At 47.5% G+C, this 21,306-nt stretch overlaps 7 protein-coding genes across 7 annotated transcripts; 5 read left to right on the top strand and 2 right to left on the bottom strand.

Moving 5' to 3' along the window:
* Nucleotides 1–3,651: 3,651 nt before the first annotated feature.
* On the top strand, nucleotides 3,652–4,238 carry N7478_007803 (Zn(II)2Cys6 transcription factor domain-containing protein; the record flags this gene model as incomplete). Its single annotated transcript, XM_056924017.1, has 2 exons — nucleotides 3,652–3,771; nucleotides 3,903–4,238. 2 exons carry the CDS (start codon nucleotides 3,652–3,654, stop codon nucleotides 4,236–4,238), a joined length of 456 nt encoding a protein of 151 aa, XP_056776743.1.
* A 1,868-nt stretch (nucleotides 4,239–6,106) lies between these two features.
* On the top strand, nucleotides 6,107–7,597 carry N7478_007802 (Zn(II)2Cys6 transcription factor; the record flags this gene model as incomplete). The annotated part of the gene is made up of 2 exons (XM_056924016.1): nucleotides 6,107–6,994; nucleotides 7,193–7,597. 2 exons carry the CDS (start codon nucleotides 6,107–6,109, stop codon nucleotides 7,595–7,597), a joined length of 1,293 nt encoding a protein of 430 aa, XP_056776742.1.
* Nucleotides 7,598–7,811: 214 nt separating this feature from the next.
* Nucleotides 7,812–8,592, top strand: N7478_007801 (fungal specific transcription factor domain-containing protein; the record flags this gene model as incomplete). Its single annotated transcript, XM_056924015.1, has 2 exons — nucleotides 7,812–8,480; nucleotides 8,548–8,592. The coding sequence occupies 2 exons, from the start codon at nucleotides 7,812–7,814 to the stop codon at nucleotides 8,590–8,592; spliced, it is 714 nt and encodes a 237-aa protein (XP_056776741.1).
* Nucleotides 8,593–9,608: 1,016 nt separating this feature from the next.
* On the bottom strand, nucleotides 9,609–11,550 carry N7478_007800 (putative DNA damage repair protein Mus42; the record flags this gene model as incomplete). Its single annotated transcript, XM_056924014.1, has 2 exons — nucleotides 9,609–11,449; nucleotides 11,508–11,550. The coding sequence occupies 2 exons, from the start codon at nucleotides 11,548–11,550 to the stop codon at nucleotides 9,609–9,611; spliced, it is 1,884 nt and encodes a 627-aa protein (XP_056776740.1).
* A 411-nt stretch (nucleotides 11,551–11,961) lies between these two features.
* Nucleotides 11,962–13,525, top strand: N7478_007799 (FKBP-type peptidyl-prolyl cis-trans isomerase; the record flags this gene model as incomplete). The annotated part of the gene is made up of 3 exons (XM_056924013.1): nucleotides 11,962–12,048; nucleotides 12,102–12,545; nucleotides 12,608–13,525. The coding sequence occupies 3 exons, from the start codon at nucleotides 11,962–11,964 to the stop codon at nucleotides 13,523–13,525; spliced, it is 1,449 nt and encodes a 482-aa protein (XP_056776739.1).
* A 650-nt stretch (nucleotides 13,526–14,175) lies between these two features.
* N7478_007798 (serine/threonine-protein kinase) lies at nucleotides 14,176–17,285 on the top strand (the record flags this gene model as incomplete). The annotated part of the gene is made up of 4 exons (XM_056924012.1): nucleotides 14,176–14,419; nucleotides 14,475–16,321; nucleotides 16,400–16,462; nucleotides 16,524–17,285. 4 exons carry the CDS (start codon nucleotides 14,176–14,178, stop codon nucleotides 17,283–17,285), a joined length of 2,916 nt encoding a protein of 971 aa, XP_056776738.1.
* A 651-nt stretch (nucleotides 17,286–17,936) lies between these two features.
* On the bottom strand, nucleotides 17,937–21,281 carry N7478_007797 (DUF3591 domain-containing protein; the record flags this gene model as incomplete). The annotated part of the gene is made up of 1 exon (XM_056924011.1): nucleotides 17,937–21,281. The coding sequence occupies one exon, from the start codon at nucleotides 21,279–21,281 to the stop codon at nucleotides 17,937–17,939; it is 3,345 nt and encodes a 1,114-aa protein (XP_056776737.1).
* Nucleotides 21,282–21,306: the final 25 nt, after the last annotated feature.

The raw sequence follows: 21,306 nt of genomic DNA, 5'->3' as shown, positions 1-21,306 counted from the left end.
TCTTGCACAGATAGGTCTCAAAGACGAATACGATGTGATCTCGCGTAAGTAGGGACCTTGGAAGATCATTAATCGAATGTCAATAGAGAAATATCTTACTCCTAGTAATGGGCGCTATGGGCATGCGCTAGCATGTACGTAGGGACAGAAACGAAGGAAGATACGACTGTATTCTGACGCGGTATGGTGGTGGGAGGAGCCTTTCCTTCCATCTCTCACTAGCTAACTACACAGAATGCACCGCTGGGCTCACCGCCGCGCATGGATGCACGCTCATCCCATCACCTAGTAACTTGAAGTAGTATATGAATGCGAGTAACGATATCAGTTAGTGAAATCCATTGCGATTTTTCAATTTGTGATCTGTCAATTGTGCCCCTCCATTGAACATTGAATATAGCTGATTAGTAAAGGGTAAGCGTCTATGGCGATCGGGATTTGGAATAGTTTATTTATACAAATGGGGTCAGATGAACAGAAATTATGCCTCTCCGGTGCTGCAGCAGGACCGATCCGAATCTAGCGTAGCTTGGTGACCCGGTTATTGGGCCGGGTTGCATTCATACAGAGGAGAAAACGCTTCGAAAGCAGCGAGTCATTTCGTTGAGTGGTCCGCTCGGCAAGTTAAGATCAACAATGGCCTCGGAACAAGTATCCTAAAGATCAGCGTTAATGTGGAATGACGCAGGTTCCCACCGGCTCGCTACACCTCGGCCAGACTAGTGGTTTCTGCAATTGCCTGGTGATTAGAGTTTTAACGAGCCACATGTTATACTACACTACATTGATGAGTGCGAGTTGGTGCGGTGAGGGAGAGTGAAGGGGTTTACCTACTGGTATTCAGAGAATAGGCGGGTTTAGTCTCCGAACCCAATCGGGGGCCCTAATAGTGACCCACCTTACTTAGTCTTTTTTTTGGGTCGCGTTTCATGCCATGGTTATTAGATTTGCCAGGTTGTCAGAGAAGGAGCGTGGGTCAATTGATTTTAACCTCCTTCTAATATACAGGGACAGGGATAGAATAATAGTCATTAGTCTATTTTCCATTTTCTATTTTCTATCTCCTATTTTCTCGTTTTAATTCATTAGTCCCTTGTTTGTTTTAGTCACAGTTATGTATTCGTAAAACGAATCGCGTAATAGCATACCTAGCGATATAAGTAACCTTGGGAATTGAAAGAGTAATGGTTGGCATGTTGAGCATATCATTCATCTACAAGGCTATATGCATTGAAACATTTAGCCTTTCCAACGGTTTAGTACAAGCCACCGATGATGTAGCCGTAAAGTTGTTTCTATGGGGGCATCTTTTGAATGTGGGATTGTGTGTTGTCATGACGGAGTACAAACCCTTAGTGCAATCACCAGGAACGCCTATTGCGACAGTGGTGGCGAATCTCGCCGACCCACCTGAAGCTGTCATGTTGTTCCATTCGTCCGGTTCGTGCGGACTATACATCCGGCCAACCACGGCCCGCAGATCCCCCCAAAAACTCAGCCCCATTGAACTCGACTCCAAGTACCACAATCCAACGTGCCCTTTAGCAACTTAATCAAGCGCCCGAAAGGCAATACATAGCCATTGACGTGAGAGTGGTCGCCGATACAGAACAGCCACAGTGGGGTTGAATTTGACCTACGGTGGAGATTACTCAGTTACAGTACAATTTCTGCCTGGCTGCCGCCTGACGTTGCCAGACCCTCAGTGGCACCAATGCCTGAGAAAAAAGGACGGCCGGAATAGTTATTCAGATACCAGCGTCATGTTACGATCATCTTTGTTGCTCCTGCCAGACTCGCATGGAAACTACAGATGATTTGCTTCATGAGACACTAGCAGTGCTAGGGAAATGGCTAGCCCCCTTGGGCAGTATAGCAGTGATCTTGAAGCAGGCGGAATGGTATGGAATGCAGATCGCACGGCCTCCTGTTGGATGTTGGAAGGCCCCACTAAGTATGGAGAGTATAGAGATGGATTTCAAAGGCTGAAGACTGACCTATGGCTCTAAAGGGAAAACGGGCGGCTACCTTAGAACGAGAGCGAGAAGCAACTTTCTGATCAACCAATGATCAGTGGCAAAACCCGCATCTATGCCGATCCGAGGTTGGCTCGAAGAATCTGGACGCTAAAAGTGAATGAACCAAACAAAGCCTCTCAATCCCTCCGGAAACATATTCCGCATTTTAACTGGTCGACCATCTCAGCAATAAAGAGTCAGTCTTAATGGCCCCGAGTCGATCTTCATTTTCTTTATTTTACGCTTTGCTGCACGTCTTTTAGGGCAAATCCAGAGAAAGCAGAAACAAAGAAATCGCGAAACCATAAGAAGAAAAAGACCCCCCATTGAAAAATCGCGTTTTATCTGATTGGACACACCCTCGGTCCATTAACTAAAAAACGGAGTCTAAAAGGAGTCGGGAAGCGTCCGAGGGCCAAGGCAGATCAAGCCGTCGAAGGGGAAGTACCGTAACACCACATGCTGAGCTACTCACCCACGCCTAGGCTTCTTATTGATAATGGCCCCGGTCTGAACTGCTAGAGGCTCCAGGGCTCCGGGGAAAGCCTACCAAAGTAGTATAGACAGCCCGGATAGGCGCCGCTCATGGGAACGAAGACTTCAAGTTCCATTTACATACATACATACGTACGTACGTACGTATGTATGTATGTATGTATGTATGTATGTTTGTATATATGTATTATTGTTGGTAATATTTTCTCAATAACTACGGTGTGTATTATTGTTAAATATGTTAAATATGTTAGTTATTGTTTGTTTTGGATTGTTTTTCTTTACCTTCTCCCAGCTCCGCTTTGATTATCCATTTTTTGGCATGGGAAAATCATCAATGACGCGGTATTGCTCATTGAAGCGATGACCCGTGCGTGTGGCGCCCCATAATGGAGTCCCCAGGATTACATACAGCAGCTTCAAGTGCTTGGATTTTCTCTTCGGTGCTATCCAGCAGCAGATCGCTGTTCCTGAACACTAGTCTTCCGACAGCACGGTCGACGCTAAGATGAGTTTTTGTTGGTTCTGGGTCGCCCGTCGCCCCGAAACACTATTACTAGCCCTGGAGCCCTGGGAATGTCAGCTTGGTTGAAAGATCCACTCCCGCCACACACCCACAGCTTGATCTTCCATTGTTAGTCTTCCTTTCCGCACACATCTCCCTACTTTACACTCAGAATTCCACCCCTCTCCCGCTCTCTTTCCTCTCTTTACCCCCATTTCCCAATCTGCCCGCCCCTCTTCCACCTTCTACTTTGGCCGCTCAGCCCGGGACCTGTGCGCCGCTCTCTCGGCGTACACAAATTACATGAGGAGGAGTCCATCCTAGCTCCTGACGAATTAGCACCTTGAATCATCTTCGGACGACCCGTCGTTGATATGATTCGTGTGGACTTGAATATGTTGCGATAGTGGCTTACTTTGATAGACACAACTTGGCTTCTCTTGAGCTTAATCTTCCTCTTCTTTTCTTCTACTCGGGTTTCTACTACTCTTTTGTTTTCTTTTCTTCTATTCTTTTCGTTTCTTCTTCTTTATTTATTTTATTCTTTCCCCCTTTTCCTCTGCTTCTACCCGACAGTCACTGTTCGCGATGGGTGATGTAGCCCGGCCCTTTAGGCCCATTGCCCCTCGAACTATGCCTCCAGGCGGTGGAGGGGGAGGTGGGCATCTACCACCACCAGGAGGGCCTCCAGAAGATGGTCGAATGAAAAGAGCTTCGACGGCCTGTAAAGAGTGCCAGAAACGAAGAACAAGGGTATAACCACCTAATATCCCCCCCCCTTTCCCCCTTCTCATCCATAATTTTCCCGCTATCCCAAACATTTCTCCTTCTCAACTTCCTCCATACTACGTGTGTCTGATGTTCGTTCTTCGCTCCCATAATAGTGTAGTGGAGTACCTTGTTCGGAATGTCAGGCACACGGCCGCGATTGCATATTCGACGAATTGTCCGACAGACGTCGCAAAGCTTCCGCGAAAAAGACGCAGGAAGAGCTCGCCAATTTACGACTATTTTTTGATCAGCTGTTGGACGTATTTCGCCTTAGTGACGGTGCTGCCATTCAACATATGATTGAAATCATTCGTTCCGGGGCATCACAAGACGAAATTCGCGCTGCTGTCCTACAACTCCTTCCCCAAAACGCGCCCTCGTCGCATCAGCTCAACCCTCAGGTTCTCAATGAGCATCATGATATGGGCAACTTTTTTGAGCCTCATTGATATATCTCCGCATCGTACTAAGAGCGTCATGTTGCATACTACCAGAGTGACTCTGGATTTTTCTTTATAATCGTCCATGTCGCATGTCAGCATCAGTATACACGATCAATGATGGCGTGGCAAACCTCACAGCCCTCAAAAAGCAACCTTTGAAATACGAGCCTATGGTTGGTTTTTTACTATCATGGCTGTTTGATAGCTTTTGATTTTACGTTTTCCTATTATTTTTAAGCTTGAACCTTGTCTGAGGACTTGATCCTTGATCTGTTGTCTCTGATTCGTTCTTATACTCTCGCTTGGAGCCAGCAGTCTCTATATTGAGCATCACCGAATAACTCATCTGTCAAAAAGGCGACCTACACTACATTGACTTCTGAAGCAGAACATTTCACAAACCAATATTCTTTAAGCACTTGTATATTTATTTCTTTTCAAGACTGAGCTCTAGCCATGTATCCCTTGTTCTTTTTCATTCCTCCGGTATGTCATTTGAAGAATTTGTGGCACTTTTTTTTATCCAACACGCAGCTGCCATGCCCAATTTCACGGCGTTGCCCAAGTGACTGCTTTCGAGTTCCATCAAGTCGTCATTCCGTTCTCCTGCATCTGGCTATCTCGACCTATGACTGGCCCCAACCACCACCACTTTCGGACAACCATTGTTAGTTGTCAAATTACGTCTCTGTACCAGGCGCTATAAAATTGGCCTCAACTGCCGGCTTCACAGTACGATTCATGGTTGTTTTTGGATTGGGTTTCAGCTATGGAGTCAATTGTCGGGGTTTTCCGCTATGGAGTCGATGGACACACCGAGCAGGGATCGGGAAAACTATTTGGGCGATCATGATGATTGGCTTCCGACATGGGTCTGCCACCTACTTCTTTCCACTAAAGTCGGCTCGATGAAACCTTCCATGCGCAAATTCGCCACTTGCATCCATTAGGAATGGCACTACAGGAGATCTTTACCGCCATAATTTGCTCAATGGTTCTGCATATGGTGAATTTTCAACGTTGATTTTCATTCTTGGAGGGCTTTCAATTTGGGAGGTCTCCATGTGTGTGGGTTTGCATTCGCGATCATGAAATACCCTAGTAGTATTTAATGCGAACTTTGGGGATGAGATGGAACTATTCATGTATGTACTTTTGCTTTTTGTCACGAGTTATGACCCCGAACCATCACTGGCGTCGTCGCCCGGTTTTTGAAATTCGACGTACATACAACTATTCAAATCCCGATTCCCACAAAAGGCAAGGTTTTTGGAAATCTATTTGCTTCCAAGGTTCTGAACAGTCTAAAACTTGAGCACTTGGAATGCTGGATCCCTGCCCTCCCAGACGATCCTGGATGGTCAATTCTGGATATTCGCATGCACTGATACCTAAAATAAATCACTGGCATATTTATCACATCGCTTAAGTAACAGAGTCGAACTCTCTCAGGTGACTATCCGAACGTGCAGCCCTTAGTCCGGCGCTAATATAAGTGGGTTCTAGTCTACTCTCGTGGGATATGCGCTGGATTTGCGTTTGTAGAGGGGAGGAGCGCAAAAAAAAAAAACCAAGGTGCCAGTTCTCAAAAAAGATACAAGAAAGAACATCATGCTCGGGAACCTTTCGAGAAGAATTCGGGGCGATAAAAACGGTGGAAAGAGAGCCCCGCCGCACACCGCGTGGGATTCCCACGTTGCTCCACTTCCATCTCCCCGGATTCTTCTCCTTCCCCTCTTCTTGATTTCCCGCTTGAACCGAAAACCTCAGTGCACAACAGACACACCGCTCGCTCGGAAACAGCAAAAATCCATCGTGGAATGTATTATCTCCCATGTGCCGTCTGGTAGTTCTAGCCCAACGCCGATCCTGATATGACTCCCACTAGCGTGCGCCGCACAGCCACGAAAGGGTCGACAGGGCCTGGATTGTTCGACGACAAAGATGTGCATGGTGTGACCAGATTTGCACGTAGTGCGGCTGGCCATAAAAGGAAATCTTCATTTGCAGAGCCTACGCCCGCATCACCTAGTAAAAATGCTGCTACCCGTCAGAAGATCACCCGGGCCTGTGACTCGTGCAAAGTTAAAAAGACTAGATGCACGGGCACGCTTCCCTGTACTAGATGTACTCGTTTATCACTCCCATGCGAGTATAATGCAGCTTACTCGAGAGGTCTGCCACCTCTGCCATTACCTGCATCTCCCACGACCCCGGACAGTCTGAGCCAGCGTAAGGTTTCGGGTGCTGGTCCGGCATCGAATAGTTCCCGCTCCAGAGGCAGCACGGGGATTCTATCTGTGAAAGAACCTATGGGTGGCTTTAGAAATACGGAGAGCCGGCCTCCCACTGCTTCTTTGCGTAATTCGCCAGAGCCAGGGTCGACGGATTTCGAGGGCAATTATATTGGTCCTGCGTCTGGAATATCATTCATCAATCGTGTTTGGAGTCGGTTGCATAATGACGAAACACGCATTCCTGATGAACTGCAAAATGAGTCGTCGAAGAATACGGCTGTGTTCATGTTCGGTGATAAGCCGTATGCATATCGTGAAAATTCAGGCTTTGCTCTGCCGTCGATGGAGAAGGCAATGGAATTCGTCGCTATCTACTTTGACTTCTCTATGGTTACGTACCGATTTCTACATCGCGGTGTCGTAGAGAGCTGGGTGAAACAGATGTATGAGAATAATATCTCTACAACTAATCTTCCTACGGGAAATATGGTGGCTCGCACGTCAATCGTGCTCATGCTTTTTGCCGTAAGTACACTTCATGAAGATCCCGAACATAGTGATAGGACACATGTCCAAAGCCAAAGGTAGGACTTTATTCCGTTATTGAGAGACAGGGCACAGCTGATATCAAAAAGTGAACATTGGTTTACGGCTTCTAAATACTTGTCATCCCTGGAGTCGGGCCCTCCGCGATTAGAAACTATTCAAGTTCGACTAATTCAGTGCCTATATCTTTTATCGTCTTCTCGAGCCAACGAGTGCTGGTACTCATTTGGGACTGCATTGCAGGTCGTGACAGCCCTTGGGCTTCATCGAAAATGGCCCGCGAAGTCATCAAAAAACAGATGCTCGTATCTCGAGCTAGAGCTACGAAAACGTATTTTCTGGAGTGTTTATACGTTGGATAAATACCTAAGTATTATGTTCGGACGGCCTCGACTACTACATGATGAAGATATTGATCAGGAACTACCCGATGAGATGAATGATGAAGACCTTTTAGAAGAGGACAAATCACGGCGAACCGGATCCACAGATGGCATGATGATTGCATCTGTTCTTCATTACCGGTTCGAGGCCCTTCCCTGTTTCATTTGTACAAAGTACTATCGACTGAACTTTAATTAGACTTGGCCGCATATTGGGGGAAATATCTCGTCAGCTCTATAGCATCAACCCGCTATCCCGTACCTCGCCACTTGACACCGCTGTCCGTCTTACATCAGAATTGGAAACATGGAAAGAGAGTGTTCCGCCTCTTTTCAACAGTGTTCGGCCAACTAGCCTAATCCCACCATTATGTAGGCAAAGTCAAGTACTACAACTAGCATACTCTCACGCCATGATCCACGTTACCCGTTCATTCCTACTAAGCGACTTCACCGATCTCAGCCGCAGACCACGAGACCCAACAGCAATGATCAGCATATACGTCCAAAAATGTATCCAAGCAGCTGAAGACACCATGACTCTAATAGACAGCCTAGCCCAACAAAAAGTATTCATCCAATCTTTCTGGTTCACGCACTACGTATGTTTCTGCGCCATCCTAGTCGTCTACATCTATATAATTCAACAACACCGCCAATCTGCAGCCCCGAGCCCTTCTGCCGGAAGTCCTGCAGATACGAATAAAATGCACTACCTCTTCGGCCTGGCTGAGACATGTCAGCAGCATCTTGCCGAGGCAACGCGGAAAAACTGCCCGAGTCGACGATACAGTATCATTCTTGAGGAACTTAGACGCGAGGTTCATCGGCAGATCGGCTCGGATTACCAGTGTAGTCCTGCTCAGACATGCTCTGAGTCCGAGCGCCCTCGGTTACTTGATCCAGGGACTACAACTCTCAATGGGACTGGTCAGCCAGTCAATTTTGATGCACAGAGTCTTGACTTTGCAAGTATGCCTGCTATGCTGCAACCACCTGAACTCGGGATTAACCCTATAGAGGACGCAGGGCTGATAGATAGTCTCGAGGCGTCTTTTTGGTGGGCACAACTTGACTCATGGGTATGTCTTGTTCTTTATTCGCGGTTCTGCTTCCCTCATTCTGTATCATATGCTAATATCATGTAAGGCTCTCTCAAATTTCCCCAGCGATCCATCTGGATTCAATTTCTAGATCAATTTTTGGGGCATGTACTTTTGCTGATGGATTTCCTGTGAAAATAAGCGAGCACTGGAGGCTCTTTTGTTGTAAACACCAGTTTACATTCTCATGTATAATAATTGTTTATACCCATTCTTTCAACCAATCTAAACAATCGCAGCTAGACCGATCACATTGTAAAAATTAAACCCTATCGTTTTTATTGGACTCTTCATTCATTAGTATCTCAGACTCGAAAATAAGAAAGTGGCGGATCAATAGGCCAAATTGGCAAAAATTGGACTCGCGGGGAATCGAACCCCGGACCACTCCCATGCTAAGGGAGTATTATACCACTAAACCACAAGCCCAGTTGATATATGGTGTCTGGATTTTTGGCTTTGCAAACCAAATTCATCTTCAGTAGCATGGATCTTAAGCCTCAGCCGTCAGCTATTGTTGTTGCACATACGTCTATTTACTGCAAACGCACAAATTAAACTGTTCAAACAACCTCTATTAAGTATTCCTCTTTGCGATGTGATGTAGCGGCTTCTTAATTAGCGTTCAAAGCTTAAGTATTTATTTTTTGTACTGTGCGAAGCTAAGGTTTTACATGATTAGTATCTGCGTATCTATTCGTGATCTATATGTACCTCATAATATATTTTAAACTTTTTTTTTCTTTCTGCAAGTTTTTTATTTATTTTATTTTTATTTTTTGGAATTAGTAAACCTACAAAATTCACCTCAGCAAACCTTCCAAGGTTAGGATATGTCGTTGCAGCATTCAAGATGTTTTCGCTTCCAAGCAATGTTAGAATTTCACAGGGTTCAAGTTGTATGTACTATGCCACGTGGGTCTATGATATAGCAGAGTTGCATGGGTGGCACCTGATGGATCCATGTGCCAGTGTATCCCTAACAGAGGTTAAATGTAGCCCCGAAATCCATTCAAGTTACAAAGGGATATGCAGTATGGGCAGATATGAGGGCATATCATTCATTGTTATTCATTGCATCGTGATCATAATATTAATATACATGTGTTAATCAAAGCTGACCACAGGCAGGTCCCTCGCCTTCAAAGCTGATTGTATACTTTCCTGCATGATATCTATAGCCTGCGCCCAAGTCACAACATCGTTCTCCAGCTGAACTTCTGTTTGATCGCCCTGCTTCTGTGCATTTTGATCCACAAGCCACATTAGCCACCGTACCACTGAGACCGCCTTATCGACATCTTTCTCTTCTGTAGTTACTCGGCCAAGATATATGCACAGCGCCTGTACATCGTCTTTATATGGTGCATCATCCAGGAAGGCAGTATGCCAGGCAGAAATGGAATCACGCAGGTCATCTATATTCGATAGGGCCTTTGATGTAAAACTGGCTCTGTTTGTTGGATTTGAATTATTGCTGGGAGTGTCTTTCCCTGAATCACCCGTACCGGGTTGACTTGTCTTTTCAGTCGCCGCCGGCACAGATACTGGCAAGTGTGCAGGTGGAGCGGGTGTCGGAGAGGATTGTTGTTTGGATGTGGAATTAATAGTAGGCGTTGAAGAACCGGAAGGTTGGGAAACGAATCCCAATTGCATCAGTGTCCTAGTAGATCCCTTTCCCGATTTGATCGGTCGTATTGGTTTTCTTATCGGTGAAGCAGGCCTTTTGATTCCGGCCGACCCTGCAGGGGATGGTCGTGCTGATGTCGATGAATGGGCAGGAGGGGCTGGCGGCGTATCCGAAGTAGATTCGCGGGGCATATTATTGTAATGAGCCAAGACCTCGTTACGGATGTCCTCTGGCAGTGCCGCCAATGTTTCGGGATCTAGCTCAGGATGGTGAGGCAGGCTCGAGCTTCCAGATTTCCATTCCTGGTAAGGTGCTTGCGTTTGACGCGGGGGTGGGCATGGAGAGCCCGACCGAAAGTTTTCAAGCTTTCCCTGAGCCGTAAGCTTTTTCCGAATATCATCCGTAGGAACAGACGGAGCTGCTTTTTGCTCTGGCTCAGCAGGTAGAATGAATTGAGAGCCTGATAGGTTTAGAGGTTTGTGGGTACTATTGCTAAGGACTGGGTCGACCTGAATTCGACCCGACTCGTTCTTGTGGGGACTTTCCAATTGATCAAGATCTTCGTTTGAAAATGCAGTGACCTTGGAAGGGGTTTTCATGTAATATGACTGACTGCTGCTAGGGGTTGCAGAAGGACTGGGCTTGGTCTCCTTGGGTATGGAGGAGGAACTGGAAGAACGCTTATGAGACCGAGGAGACTGAAGTGGTAAGGTGGGCGTCGCTGGGCCTGGTTTTGAAGGGGTCTCATGATCTTCAGTCCCTCGCTCCCTAGCGATGGGTCCCATTGCCTGGAGCTGGTTGTTATACCAGCTTGTGCTGGATTGGTCCTTGTAGCCTGACCGTGGTGTGTTTGTTTGGCTAGTTATGCGACCCCCACCAAATTTCAAAACCTTTTGGGATTGACCTTCGTCGACAACCCTGAAATCATTCCACGGTAGCAGCCGGCCGGCTTTGATACTCTCTGTGATCCATGCAGGTTTCACGATGCGGTATCGCCGGAACTCTTCACATTTCTTGGGAGTGAGAGCGCTTGCAATGATATGGGTTGCTGCAGTCTTGCCGTCTAGATATTGAAGAAATCCTCCACCGTGACTGACGATTAGACGGTGGAGATCCTGTAGCGATGGCTGAGTATAACCATTGACATGTGCAACAATACCACGGAAGATCTGGGGACATTCGCCGGACGTGGCTCGGATTTCCGCGTCTAAGTTTTGCAATTTCATCTTTTTACGTCGCATATAGTCTCCAAACCCACCAAAGCTGGAAGCCTCATATTCCTCGCCTGTTTCATCGTGGAAGTCATCTATATCAGGCCCTGATTAGACTATAGATTATATCTGATATCTAGAAAGGGAACTTGCGAGTTTCAATACGCTTGCGCATAGCGTCAGAGTTTGCATCAAGACGAGAGCCCATGACGGGCTGCCGAATCTTCTATATATCGGCAAATATCAAACTTCCAAGGGTTTGATGCGTCGACATGTCGACATGAGAAAGACGCGGGCAAATCACGGGCAAATCACGCGTTTATGGCAGTATTCGGACTAGCAGAGAGCGGTGAGGCGAGCGGTCAGTGATGGCAAATTAGATGAGCGGTGTGGATCTGAAACATGATATCATTGGTTGAAAAACCCGGGCAAAAAAAGAAAAAAAAAGTGAGAAGAAGCAGCTTGCGGCCGATCTCTGTTGCTGCCGTTTGGGTCCGCATATTTTCTTCTTCTCCATCCACTTCTTGTGTTTTCCTTGGTGGTTCATTTTTTCTCCTCCTTATTCCCCTACGTTATTATTCGTTTTGTTTGATTTTTTCATTTCAATTAATAACACAAAATGTCGGCCGTCCAACCTGTCGCCGTTTACGCCCTCCAGGTTCCTGCTGGAGCTATGGTTCCCGCTGTGCCCAATGCTGCCGCTTCTGTCAGTATCAAAGTTGATGATAGTCGCAACACAAGAAACTAACTGGTGTACAGTTCCGTGTCAGCATGGCTGCTATTGACCCTGATGAGGAGCCTGATTTTGAAGATGGTGGCTCCAGCAAGCCTTCGCGCGCTACCTTGAAGATTGTTCGCGTTCCTCCCGGTCTCGATATGGGCGAGGATGATGAGGATGATGAGGACTACAGCGACGAGGAGGATGACGAGGAAGACTCCGATGACGAGGAGGTCAACGGTGGCCCCAGCGACAAGGAGAAGGCCCGCAAACTGAAGCAGGCTGCCGCCCAGAAGGAGCTTGAGGATGCCATGGATGAGGACGACTCTGAGGATGAGGAGGGTGGTTTTGATCTGAAGGCTGCTATCTCTAGACTCATCAAGGGCAAGAACCCCGCCACTGATGACGACGAGGAGTCCGATGACGGCTCCGACGAGGGTCTTGACCTCGACGAGAACGTTATCTGTACTCTGAGCCCCGAGAACGTAAGATATCACACTGTTTCATGTCTTCAATATAAAAAAGACAGTCGCTAATAAATTTACAGAACTGCCAGCAGGCTCTTGATATCACTGTGTGTGAGGGTGAGCGTGTCTTCTTCAAGGCCACCGGCAATCACACCATTTACCTCACTGGTAACTACGTCATTGGTATCGACGAGGGCCGCCCCGACTTTGACGAGGATGAGGATGATGAGGAGGACTACGACCTGTCCCCTGATGAGGAAGAGCTCGACATGGAGGAGCTCCTGGCCATGGATGGCGAGGACAGTGATGACCTGGACGATCTGGAAGACCCCCGTGTCACTGAGGTCGACAGTGAGGATGAGCCCGCCCCCAAGCTGGTTGAGGCCAAGGGAAAGGGAAAGAACAAGCGTGCCGCTGAGTCCGATGAGGTGACCCTCGACGATCTGATGGCCAAGGGTGCCAAGGGCAAGGCCGCCAAGGAGGAGCCCGCTCTCACCAAGGCCCAGCAGAAGAAGCTCAAGAAGAACAACGGTGACGCCGCTGCCGTTGAGGCTAAGAAGGAGGCCGAGGCCAAGAAGGAGCCCAAGGCCGACAAGAAGGTTCAGTTCGCTAAGAACCTTGAGCAAGGTCCTACTCCCTCCGGTGACAAGCCTACCGGTACTCTCGGCGTCAAGGAGGTCCGTGGCGTTCTGCTTGATGACAAGAAGCTCGGAAAGGGTGTTGCTGCCAAGAGCGGCAACACCATCGCCATGCGCTACATTGGCAAGCTTGAGAACGGCAAGGTCTTTGATTCCAACAAGAAGGGCAAGCCTTTCACCTTCAAGCTCGGCCGAGGTGAGGTCATCAAGGGCTGGGATATCGGTGTTGCTGGCATGACCCCTGGCGGTGAGCGCCGTATCACTATTCCTCCTCAGCTCGCTTACGGCAAGAAGGCCCTTCCCGGCATTCCTGCTAACTCCAAGTTGATCTTCGATGTTAAGTTGCTGGAGATCAAGTAAATGTCTCGTCTCGTCTTTGATATTGTTTGATTCGCATGGGAGTTTCTATGGCTCGATCTGGTTGATTGCATGATTCCCTGTGATATCCGGCTTGCGTTTGTGTTTTTATCCTCGATTGACCGAAACCACGAGGTTGTTTTGAGGAATTTCTCAGCTTGCATGGAAAAAAGTGCTGGTTTTGTGACCTATAATGTGTACCTGCGCATTTTGTATTTGAAATATATCTTGTCTTTTTATGACTATTCAATGCCCCCAGGCCTATTTCCTTCGTAGTATCTGATCTAAACACATAGATAAGATGTAGATTCACCTCAGAGCTTTCAATGTTGAATCTTGAAAGTAGTCATGTTGTCGGTCCCGTGGTTTCCTCGGGTCCTAATAGTAACACTAGTCCGAGGTCGTGACGTGCATGCAGCGCATCGATTGCTCTTGCCACTTGCTTGCTCTCCGCTGATCCATAACAATATTGTTATCACCAACTTCGGTGTTAATTTCAACAATTCAACATCACCCAGTTGCACAGAGCTGCAGTGCTCACAGTGCCCAGCATTGCCAACTTTCTATATAGTTACTCCCATGACCGACAACTTTTGGATTTTCTTACTACACCAACATTCATTCCTTCATTCCGCTTGATTCCAGTCAACAATATGACAGTCCCTTATGGAAAGAAACTGAGGACCCGAAAGAGCGTATTCGGCCTTTGGATTCCTACAAAAACCACCTTCAGCAATAAGTGTGATCATTCTCCATCTGATTCACCAATATCCGACACAAGCCCTACTTCAGAACCTATCATCAATTCCGAGCCTGGAAAAGAACGACTAAAAATTCGATTGACTCGAAGTGGCTCAAAGTTATTACTTTTACTTGGATTGGGAAGTTCCTCGAACAGTAAGTCTGAATATGACCTGATCAACATTTCCAGGTCCGCTGACAGATATACCAGGTAACAAGACGAGCGTAGAATTTGGATCATGCGAAGACAATCACAATGCAGAGCAGCGCCAAGCTCCTTCCACCCCCACTACGGACCAAAACAGCCCTATTTATATGGATGGGGGACAGTCCCCAGAAAGTGAATCGCCAACTACAGACTTGAACAACCTAGCACATGAGAGTCTCAATGCGCCACTCCCAGCAAGAAATTCCTCACCAGATGATGAAGGCAGGGCTGAGGGAGAAGCCGGCGTTCAAAGAAATGTAGAGGTTGATAATGACGCCGGTATCACCTCTAGCGACCATCAAACATTCCAAAGCCCAGAGATAGTCCGTCGCCTATCTCAACGACTGTCTATGACATTTGGAAACCCCACTGTGATTCACAGGACGCACCTTCGGTCAAGACCTCGCATTCCCTTTCCAGGATCTCCAGTGACACCGCTACAGAGTAAGCAGGGAGACGGCGCAAACGACAGCTCAGATCCCTCGACAACGCCCAGCAGCAATGAATCCCCATTTACTCACTCATCTCCTTCAACCCCTGCCACATCCGCAGAGCCGTCTCCTTCTATTGAGAAATGTAATTCTCTGGTGGGAGACTGGTCAGTGATATTAGATCGTACCTCCGACGTTGTTGTGTCCCAAGGAACCACACGAACCAAGATACCCATGATTACGCCATCAATTGTGACCGTTGAATCAGCCTCCGTCGCAAAGGTATTCCTAGAGCTGTATTTCAACTCCATTTTCCAAAACTCCGATCCACGGACACAGCGCCAGCATGAGCTCGAGCAGCATATGTACTCATTTCGGCTTGCACCTGAGGAACAGCTTAATGCAAGGTGCAATTGGCTGCTACAGGAAAATGAATACCTACGTCAATGCCGAGTACTTAAGACGAGTATGCGTTGTATTCGAAATGAAAGTACGGTTTCTATGGCTGGATATGAAGTCATCAAAGTTCTTGGAAAAGGAAGTTTTGGCATCGTTCGGCTGGTACGGGAAAGAGCTTTTGGTAGCAGGCTGCCTCAAGAGGAAGATTCTCCCTCTCAGGAAGGTGGCAATGCTGGTGTCCGAGGCAGCCCCTTTGAGATGCTGAGATCAGCCGTTGATGGAACAAAACACAGCCGCCGAAAATTCATGACCGGAGAGAATAAGGAGGTCTATGCAATGAAGGTCATTAGAAAGTCGGATATGATTCGCAATGCCCAAGAAGGTCATATCCGCGCTGAAAGAGACTTTCTAGTTGTGTCCGAGAAATCACGCTGGGTAGTTCCATTGGTCACTAGTTTTCAAGATGCAAATTGCTTGTATCTCGCCATGGACTACATGGTCGGCGGAGACTTTCTTGGGTTGTTGATTCGAAAAGATACTTTACGCGAGGACTGGACGAGGTTCTACATCGCCGAAATGATCATGTGCATCGAGGAGGCTCATCGACTATGCTGGATTCATCGTGATGTCAAGCCCGACAACTTCCTCATATCTGCATCCGGTCACTTGAAGATTTCCGACTTTGGTTTGGCCTTCAATGGTCACTGGTCGCATGACCAGTCATACTATAACAGCCACCGGTACTCTCTGCTTGGGAAGCTCGGTATCACAGTCACGGGTGATGCTGAGGACCAGAAGAATTCAGCGGATGCACTGAAAGAGTCTAAAGTTGCTCCCGACTCGCAGGGCTTGCTTGATTACTCGAAATACCATGTTCAATCCGCTGATCTTCTAGACTGGCGCAACAAGAAAGAGAGGCGACGTTTCGCCAAAAGTGTGGTTGGAACTAGCCAGTATATGGCCCCCGAAGTCATTCGAGGTGAGATGTATGATGGACGGTGCGATTGGTGGAGCTTGGGGGTAATTCTTTACGAGGCAAGTAAATTTGTGCCAATTCCATATCTTGGAAAACATTCCTACTTACATTTGATTCGATAGTGTCTATATGGGTTCACTCCCTTTGCCTGTGAAAACCGTCATGATACGAAGATCAAGATTCTGGTTAGTGTGGTTCCTAGAACATTCCTTTTCACCTAATCGTCAATACTAAGCCTAAGACTAGCAACATGGACGAAGTCTGCAATTCCCCAGAGAAAAGCCATCAGACAAACTAGTTTCACAGGATGCCATCAATCTCATAGGCCAAATCCTCCAAGAAAGGCAATACCGACTCTGTTCTCAGAAATATCAAGCTAACGACATGCTCGCTGGTCGGCCCGTCACAGCACAATTCCTCTATTCTATGGATCCGCGATATCAGAAGATTAGTAACAGTTACTTTGTGTATCCCAATGACGCCGCCGATATAAAAGCTCACCCATTTTTCAGAGGTACCCGATGGAATGAGCTTCATCTGACGCAGCCGCCGCTGATCCCCAGAGTGAAAAATTGGGAAGATACTAGGTACTTTGATGATTGGAAATCTGTTGGTAATATTGAGGAGGCATTGCATACAAGCGACTTGGAAGGGTCCGAGGATGCTGATGATGATGTACTACTCAACCCTGCTGCAGATGGAAATATAGACCCTCGGAACAATTCTATTCACCCGGACCAACAACCACAAGCTACAGGTCCCGTAGCGACCACTAAAACAGATCCCCAGAAGCTTCAAGAAGCGGAGAAGAGGAAAGAAAAAAAGCGACCCCGGGATAAGATACTCCGGGACAAGAAACTTGGTAGAACTGCCTTGGAGATTCGCAAGAGAGATGCTTTTTTGGGCTATACATACCGTCGACCGAAAGGGCCAGCCATGGCCCTGGGTACCGACAGGGGACGTCAGCCATTCACAAGAGGTCATTTATCGGAGCTGTATGCCCCATAAAGAAGGAGTGTTGGGGATTCTGCACGGTGATATTGTTGTCTGGGGAGGACTTGACTACCACAATCCAACTATTCATGTATACCCTTATTTCAGAGAACTCTTTCCTTGAAAGGTTCTGATGGCCTGCATCGAGTTTGTTTGGATGCTTTCCTTCTTTATTTGCTTATCATTAGCACATTATCATGTATTACATTATACCTCCGGCCTGCCCCGACTGCCAATAGACAAACCGCGAGAAAGATCCCCCCCTCCACAAAAAAACAGATACGCGAATAACTACATTAGAGATTATAGGTAGCAAAGTGATGTAGATGTAGACAGAAACTTCATTTGTATCTGAATATGGTGTCCTTGAAATCGAATCAAAGTATTATGTACATGAATAGTTAAACATTGTAGTTCTGGACACATAGGCAAGCACACACATGGGTTCATGAGAGGCTCAATGTTCTCAAATTGCAAGTATGCTTTCAAGGATGACATGCAGGCTGTAAAATAAGAGCAAATCAAAGACAAGAATTCAAGAACAAAATATGAGCAAGTAGAGTCGGCCACACACAAGTATGGACGGGGTATATCACTTTGGAATGAAATGGGCATGGGGAATAAAATGAAACATTTTGAGAGAAAAAAATGGCATGATAAACCACTTTAGAGAACAGGCGCACTCATCGAGAAAGCAGAGTCGGTGACGCGGTCTTCAGGCTTCATAGTACCATTCAGCAAAGGACAGAGCTTCTTATTCGTCTTAATGTGTCCAACCTGACCACAGTTTGCACACTTGCGCTGGGTTCCAGTAGGCTTTCCATCAGCAGGAGAGTCACCTGCACGAGAGATTCCTTTTTGTTTCTCACGGGCGAAGCGGCGCTCCTTATTGCGGTTAAGACGGCTAAGTTCATTCTCAATAAGTTTGCGGTTTCGAGCATCAACCTCAGGATCACCGGTTGGTTGAAGAGAGTCCAATTTTGTGTTTTGGGCTTCATTGCGGTGACGGTGTTGAATGTAGTGTCGGATAACGCGGGGGTCCGAGACAAGCTGCTCCTTCTGAACGATTTCACCATTGGAGGCCTTGAATTGACGGGTAATGCGTAATACTTTGCCCTTCTGGTCTGAGAAACTCATTTTGCTGAATTGACTCATTGTGTCGTCGTCTCTTCGCATCGGTGCCGGAGTTGGTGCCTCGGAACGAGGCGTGGGCTTATTGAATTCTTCCTCTTCGCCTTGATCAACATCACTTTCCTGGTCAGAGTGTTCGATAGTCGAAGAAAGACTGTTTTTCTGGGCATCCCAAATTCGGCGGATTGAGGTTTCGTATGATTTTTGTTGAAGCGCAACGTTGTAGCTGTGGCCACCAAGCTCTTTAAGTCGCTGTGCGTCTAATTTATCTTCCACACTCTCGCCAAGAGCTTTGAAACCGCCCTTCATGGATGTCTTTATGAAACTGAAACCCTCACCACGGCCGGTAGGGTCACCTTCACCATGGAGTGTGAGCATCGCTTTGCCTTGTGAGGCTAAAAGGAAGTTGCGACTGGCTTTCCAAGGAGCCATTTGTTGCTCGAAGCTCTCTGACTCTTCATCTTCATCATTTTCATTTGCCTTTTCGGTCTCGCCGCCGAAACCGGTGTCGTTAAGGTGCTGCTGGCCAACCTGCATGGACTCAAGTAGACATACATCTTCAGGATGGACCCATGCTCTAATGGTATCTTGGTCCGGGAGAACTGGATCCAATGGTTTCCAATATTTGGTGTCTTTGTCGTGCTGTAGAAAATCTTTGACCTTCTGCCGATTTTGCATATCAGTTGTGCCAGGGATGTGAGCTGTCACATCGCTAATGGCCAACCGCTCGTCCGCACTCTTTTTAAGCAAACGGTAGACAAGCATTTTCATACGATTCTTCGCAACAGTAGTGACCTTACGTGAGTGTGGGCCAGGGATATCGACGGAGGGGAATTGTTGACCAGCAACGAAAAAGTTCTCGATGTTACGCATATAATAACTGCTGCCCTTGCCTTGAGTGGTGCTCCGGACCACAAGAAAATCCGTGGGTTTTGCTGTGTGTGGATAAAGTGGTGCTCGGTACATCGAGTTTGAAATTGCAGGGACAATCTCTCCAGGGTCGACATGGCCGAAAATGGAGAAAGGACTCTTATCCTGAGGAAGTAGAACAGCAGTTTCCCCAATTTCCGCCTTAGGACGACTGTTGTCATCCTGGTGCTTTCTTCGGTAATAGTTGATGAAGCGGTTGCACATGCCAAAGTTGGAGAGCGACATGGGGGCTTCTTCGGAATATTCTACTAGCAAGACATTTGAATTATCTGCTAAAGATAAGGAGCTCGTAGATCCATAAAGAGTCTTGGCATCCTTTGCCTTTTGTTGTTTGCGTTTGAAATGGTGGGGATTCCGGAACCAGGATGTTTGGCCATTGCGGAAGACCATAGCAGGCCGATGAAACGATCTAGCCTCGGATTTGCCCAATTCTGTCTTGTAGTAGGGCCACTGTAGTCGTAACGCTGGCATGGCATGCTCGAGAGTGACGTTTCCAAGAGTACTTCGAATCTTGTTTTGATGGTTCTGTTTGAGCATATCGTAGGCTTGGTCATTGGAAATGTTGTACCGCTGAGTAAGGCGGCGGTTGAGGTTGGAATCCATTTCATCTCTTGTGCGCGGAATGTTGTGTTTTGGCTTGTTCATAACGGAGTCTGGCTGTCGCTCCTCGACCAAAATGTTGGGATCGTTCATGTCAATAGTGACCCGTTTAGCAATTCGTTCGGTGGCTTGCTCGGGATCGTCAAGCATCGGGATATCAAGATGAGCCAATGCGATGACATCCACAGGAGTTGGCCCCGTTTTACGTTTCTTGGAAGGGTGGTCGGCATCCATTAGCCAATCATCTTCATCGAACAAATCAGCCTCCGGTTGAGCTTTCGGCTTCTCAGGCTTGGTAATGGACAAGGGTTCATCCTTAACCTCCCAGTCTGCGCATATGATTCGAAGATCGTGGATTGTGAAGCCCCCAGGTAGAATCTCATCGGCATCAGCCTCGCCCATTTCAATATCCTCCTTGTTATCTTCTTCTTCTTCTTCTTCTTGGGCGGATTCAGTGATGAGAACTATTCCCAAGGACTCATGGTCAAGCCCACGCTTGTTGGGCTGACCGGTTCGGAATACACGCTCCTGATCAGGTGCCAACTCGATGTTGACCTTGGTCGGAAGCACGGGTTTAGGAACCTTGAGGGGTTGCTTTCCACGGAAATATGCTTTCTTGTGAGGAATAAGTTCGAGCCACCGAGGAAGGGTATTGCGATCAAAACTAGGAAAGAGGGAATGGAGAAGCTCTTCGCTGTTCTCTGGAGGTGCTGGCGGATGGTCCGGACCGGTTCCTGACATCGCAAACAACGCTTGTTGAAGCTTCCAGGCGCGCATAGTCGATGCGTCCATCTCCTCGGAGATAACGCTGTCATCATCGGCAAACTCATCTCCGTCAACTGACATCGCCTGAGACTGCGGTTCGGGTGCTGGTGGAATAGGCGGCAAATCAACCGGCTGGGGTTGCGAAGCTGGCTCTTCTTCATCTTCGAAGAGGTCCTCAGTATGATCAACCTGGCCAGCAGGTGGGGGTGACGCAGGACCTTCGCCAAACAGATCGTCAAGGTTATCTTCTTGACCCTGGCCTCCATCCTCTGCGCCTCCAAAGATATCGTCGTCGTCTGCACCAAACAGAGCAGAATCATCGACTGTCTGGTCTTCGAATAGATCCGGAGCGCCATCGGGAGGCGGAAGACGCGTCTGCGCAGGTGCCTCTTCTTCCTCGGGAAGTTCATCATCGTCAAAATCTTCATAATCAACTGCATCGTCCGCCTTTTCGCCAACATCCAGATCTCGCGACAGGAAATCAAACTCCGGTCCACCCTCGTAGCCGTTCAGCGATCGCATAACATTCTCAAATTCGGCGTCATCCCGAACTTCGGTATCGGGCTTGCCGGTAGAGTGTGGCATTTTCGGTAGATTTCGAAGAGGAACT

Source organism: Penicillium angulare (assembly GCF_028827245.1).
Source record: "Penicillium angulare strain IBT 27051 chromosome Unknown utg000005l_segment0_segment0, whole genome shotgun sequence".
Taxonomy (NCBI): domain Eukaryota; kingdom Fungi; phylum Ascomycota; class Eurotiomycetes; order Eurotiales; family Aspergillaceae; genus Penicillium; species Penicillium angulare.
Note: the sequence above shows the minus strand (reverse complement) of the source record. Positions and strands in the feature narration are given on the sequence as shown.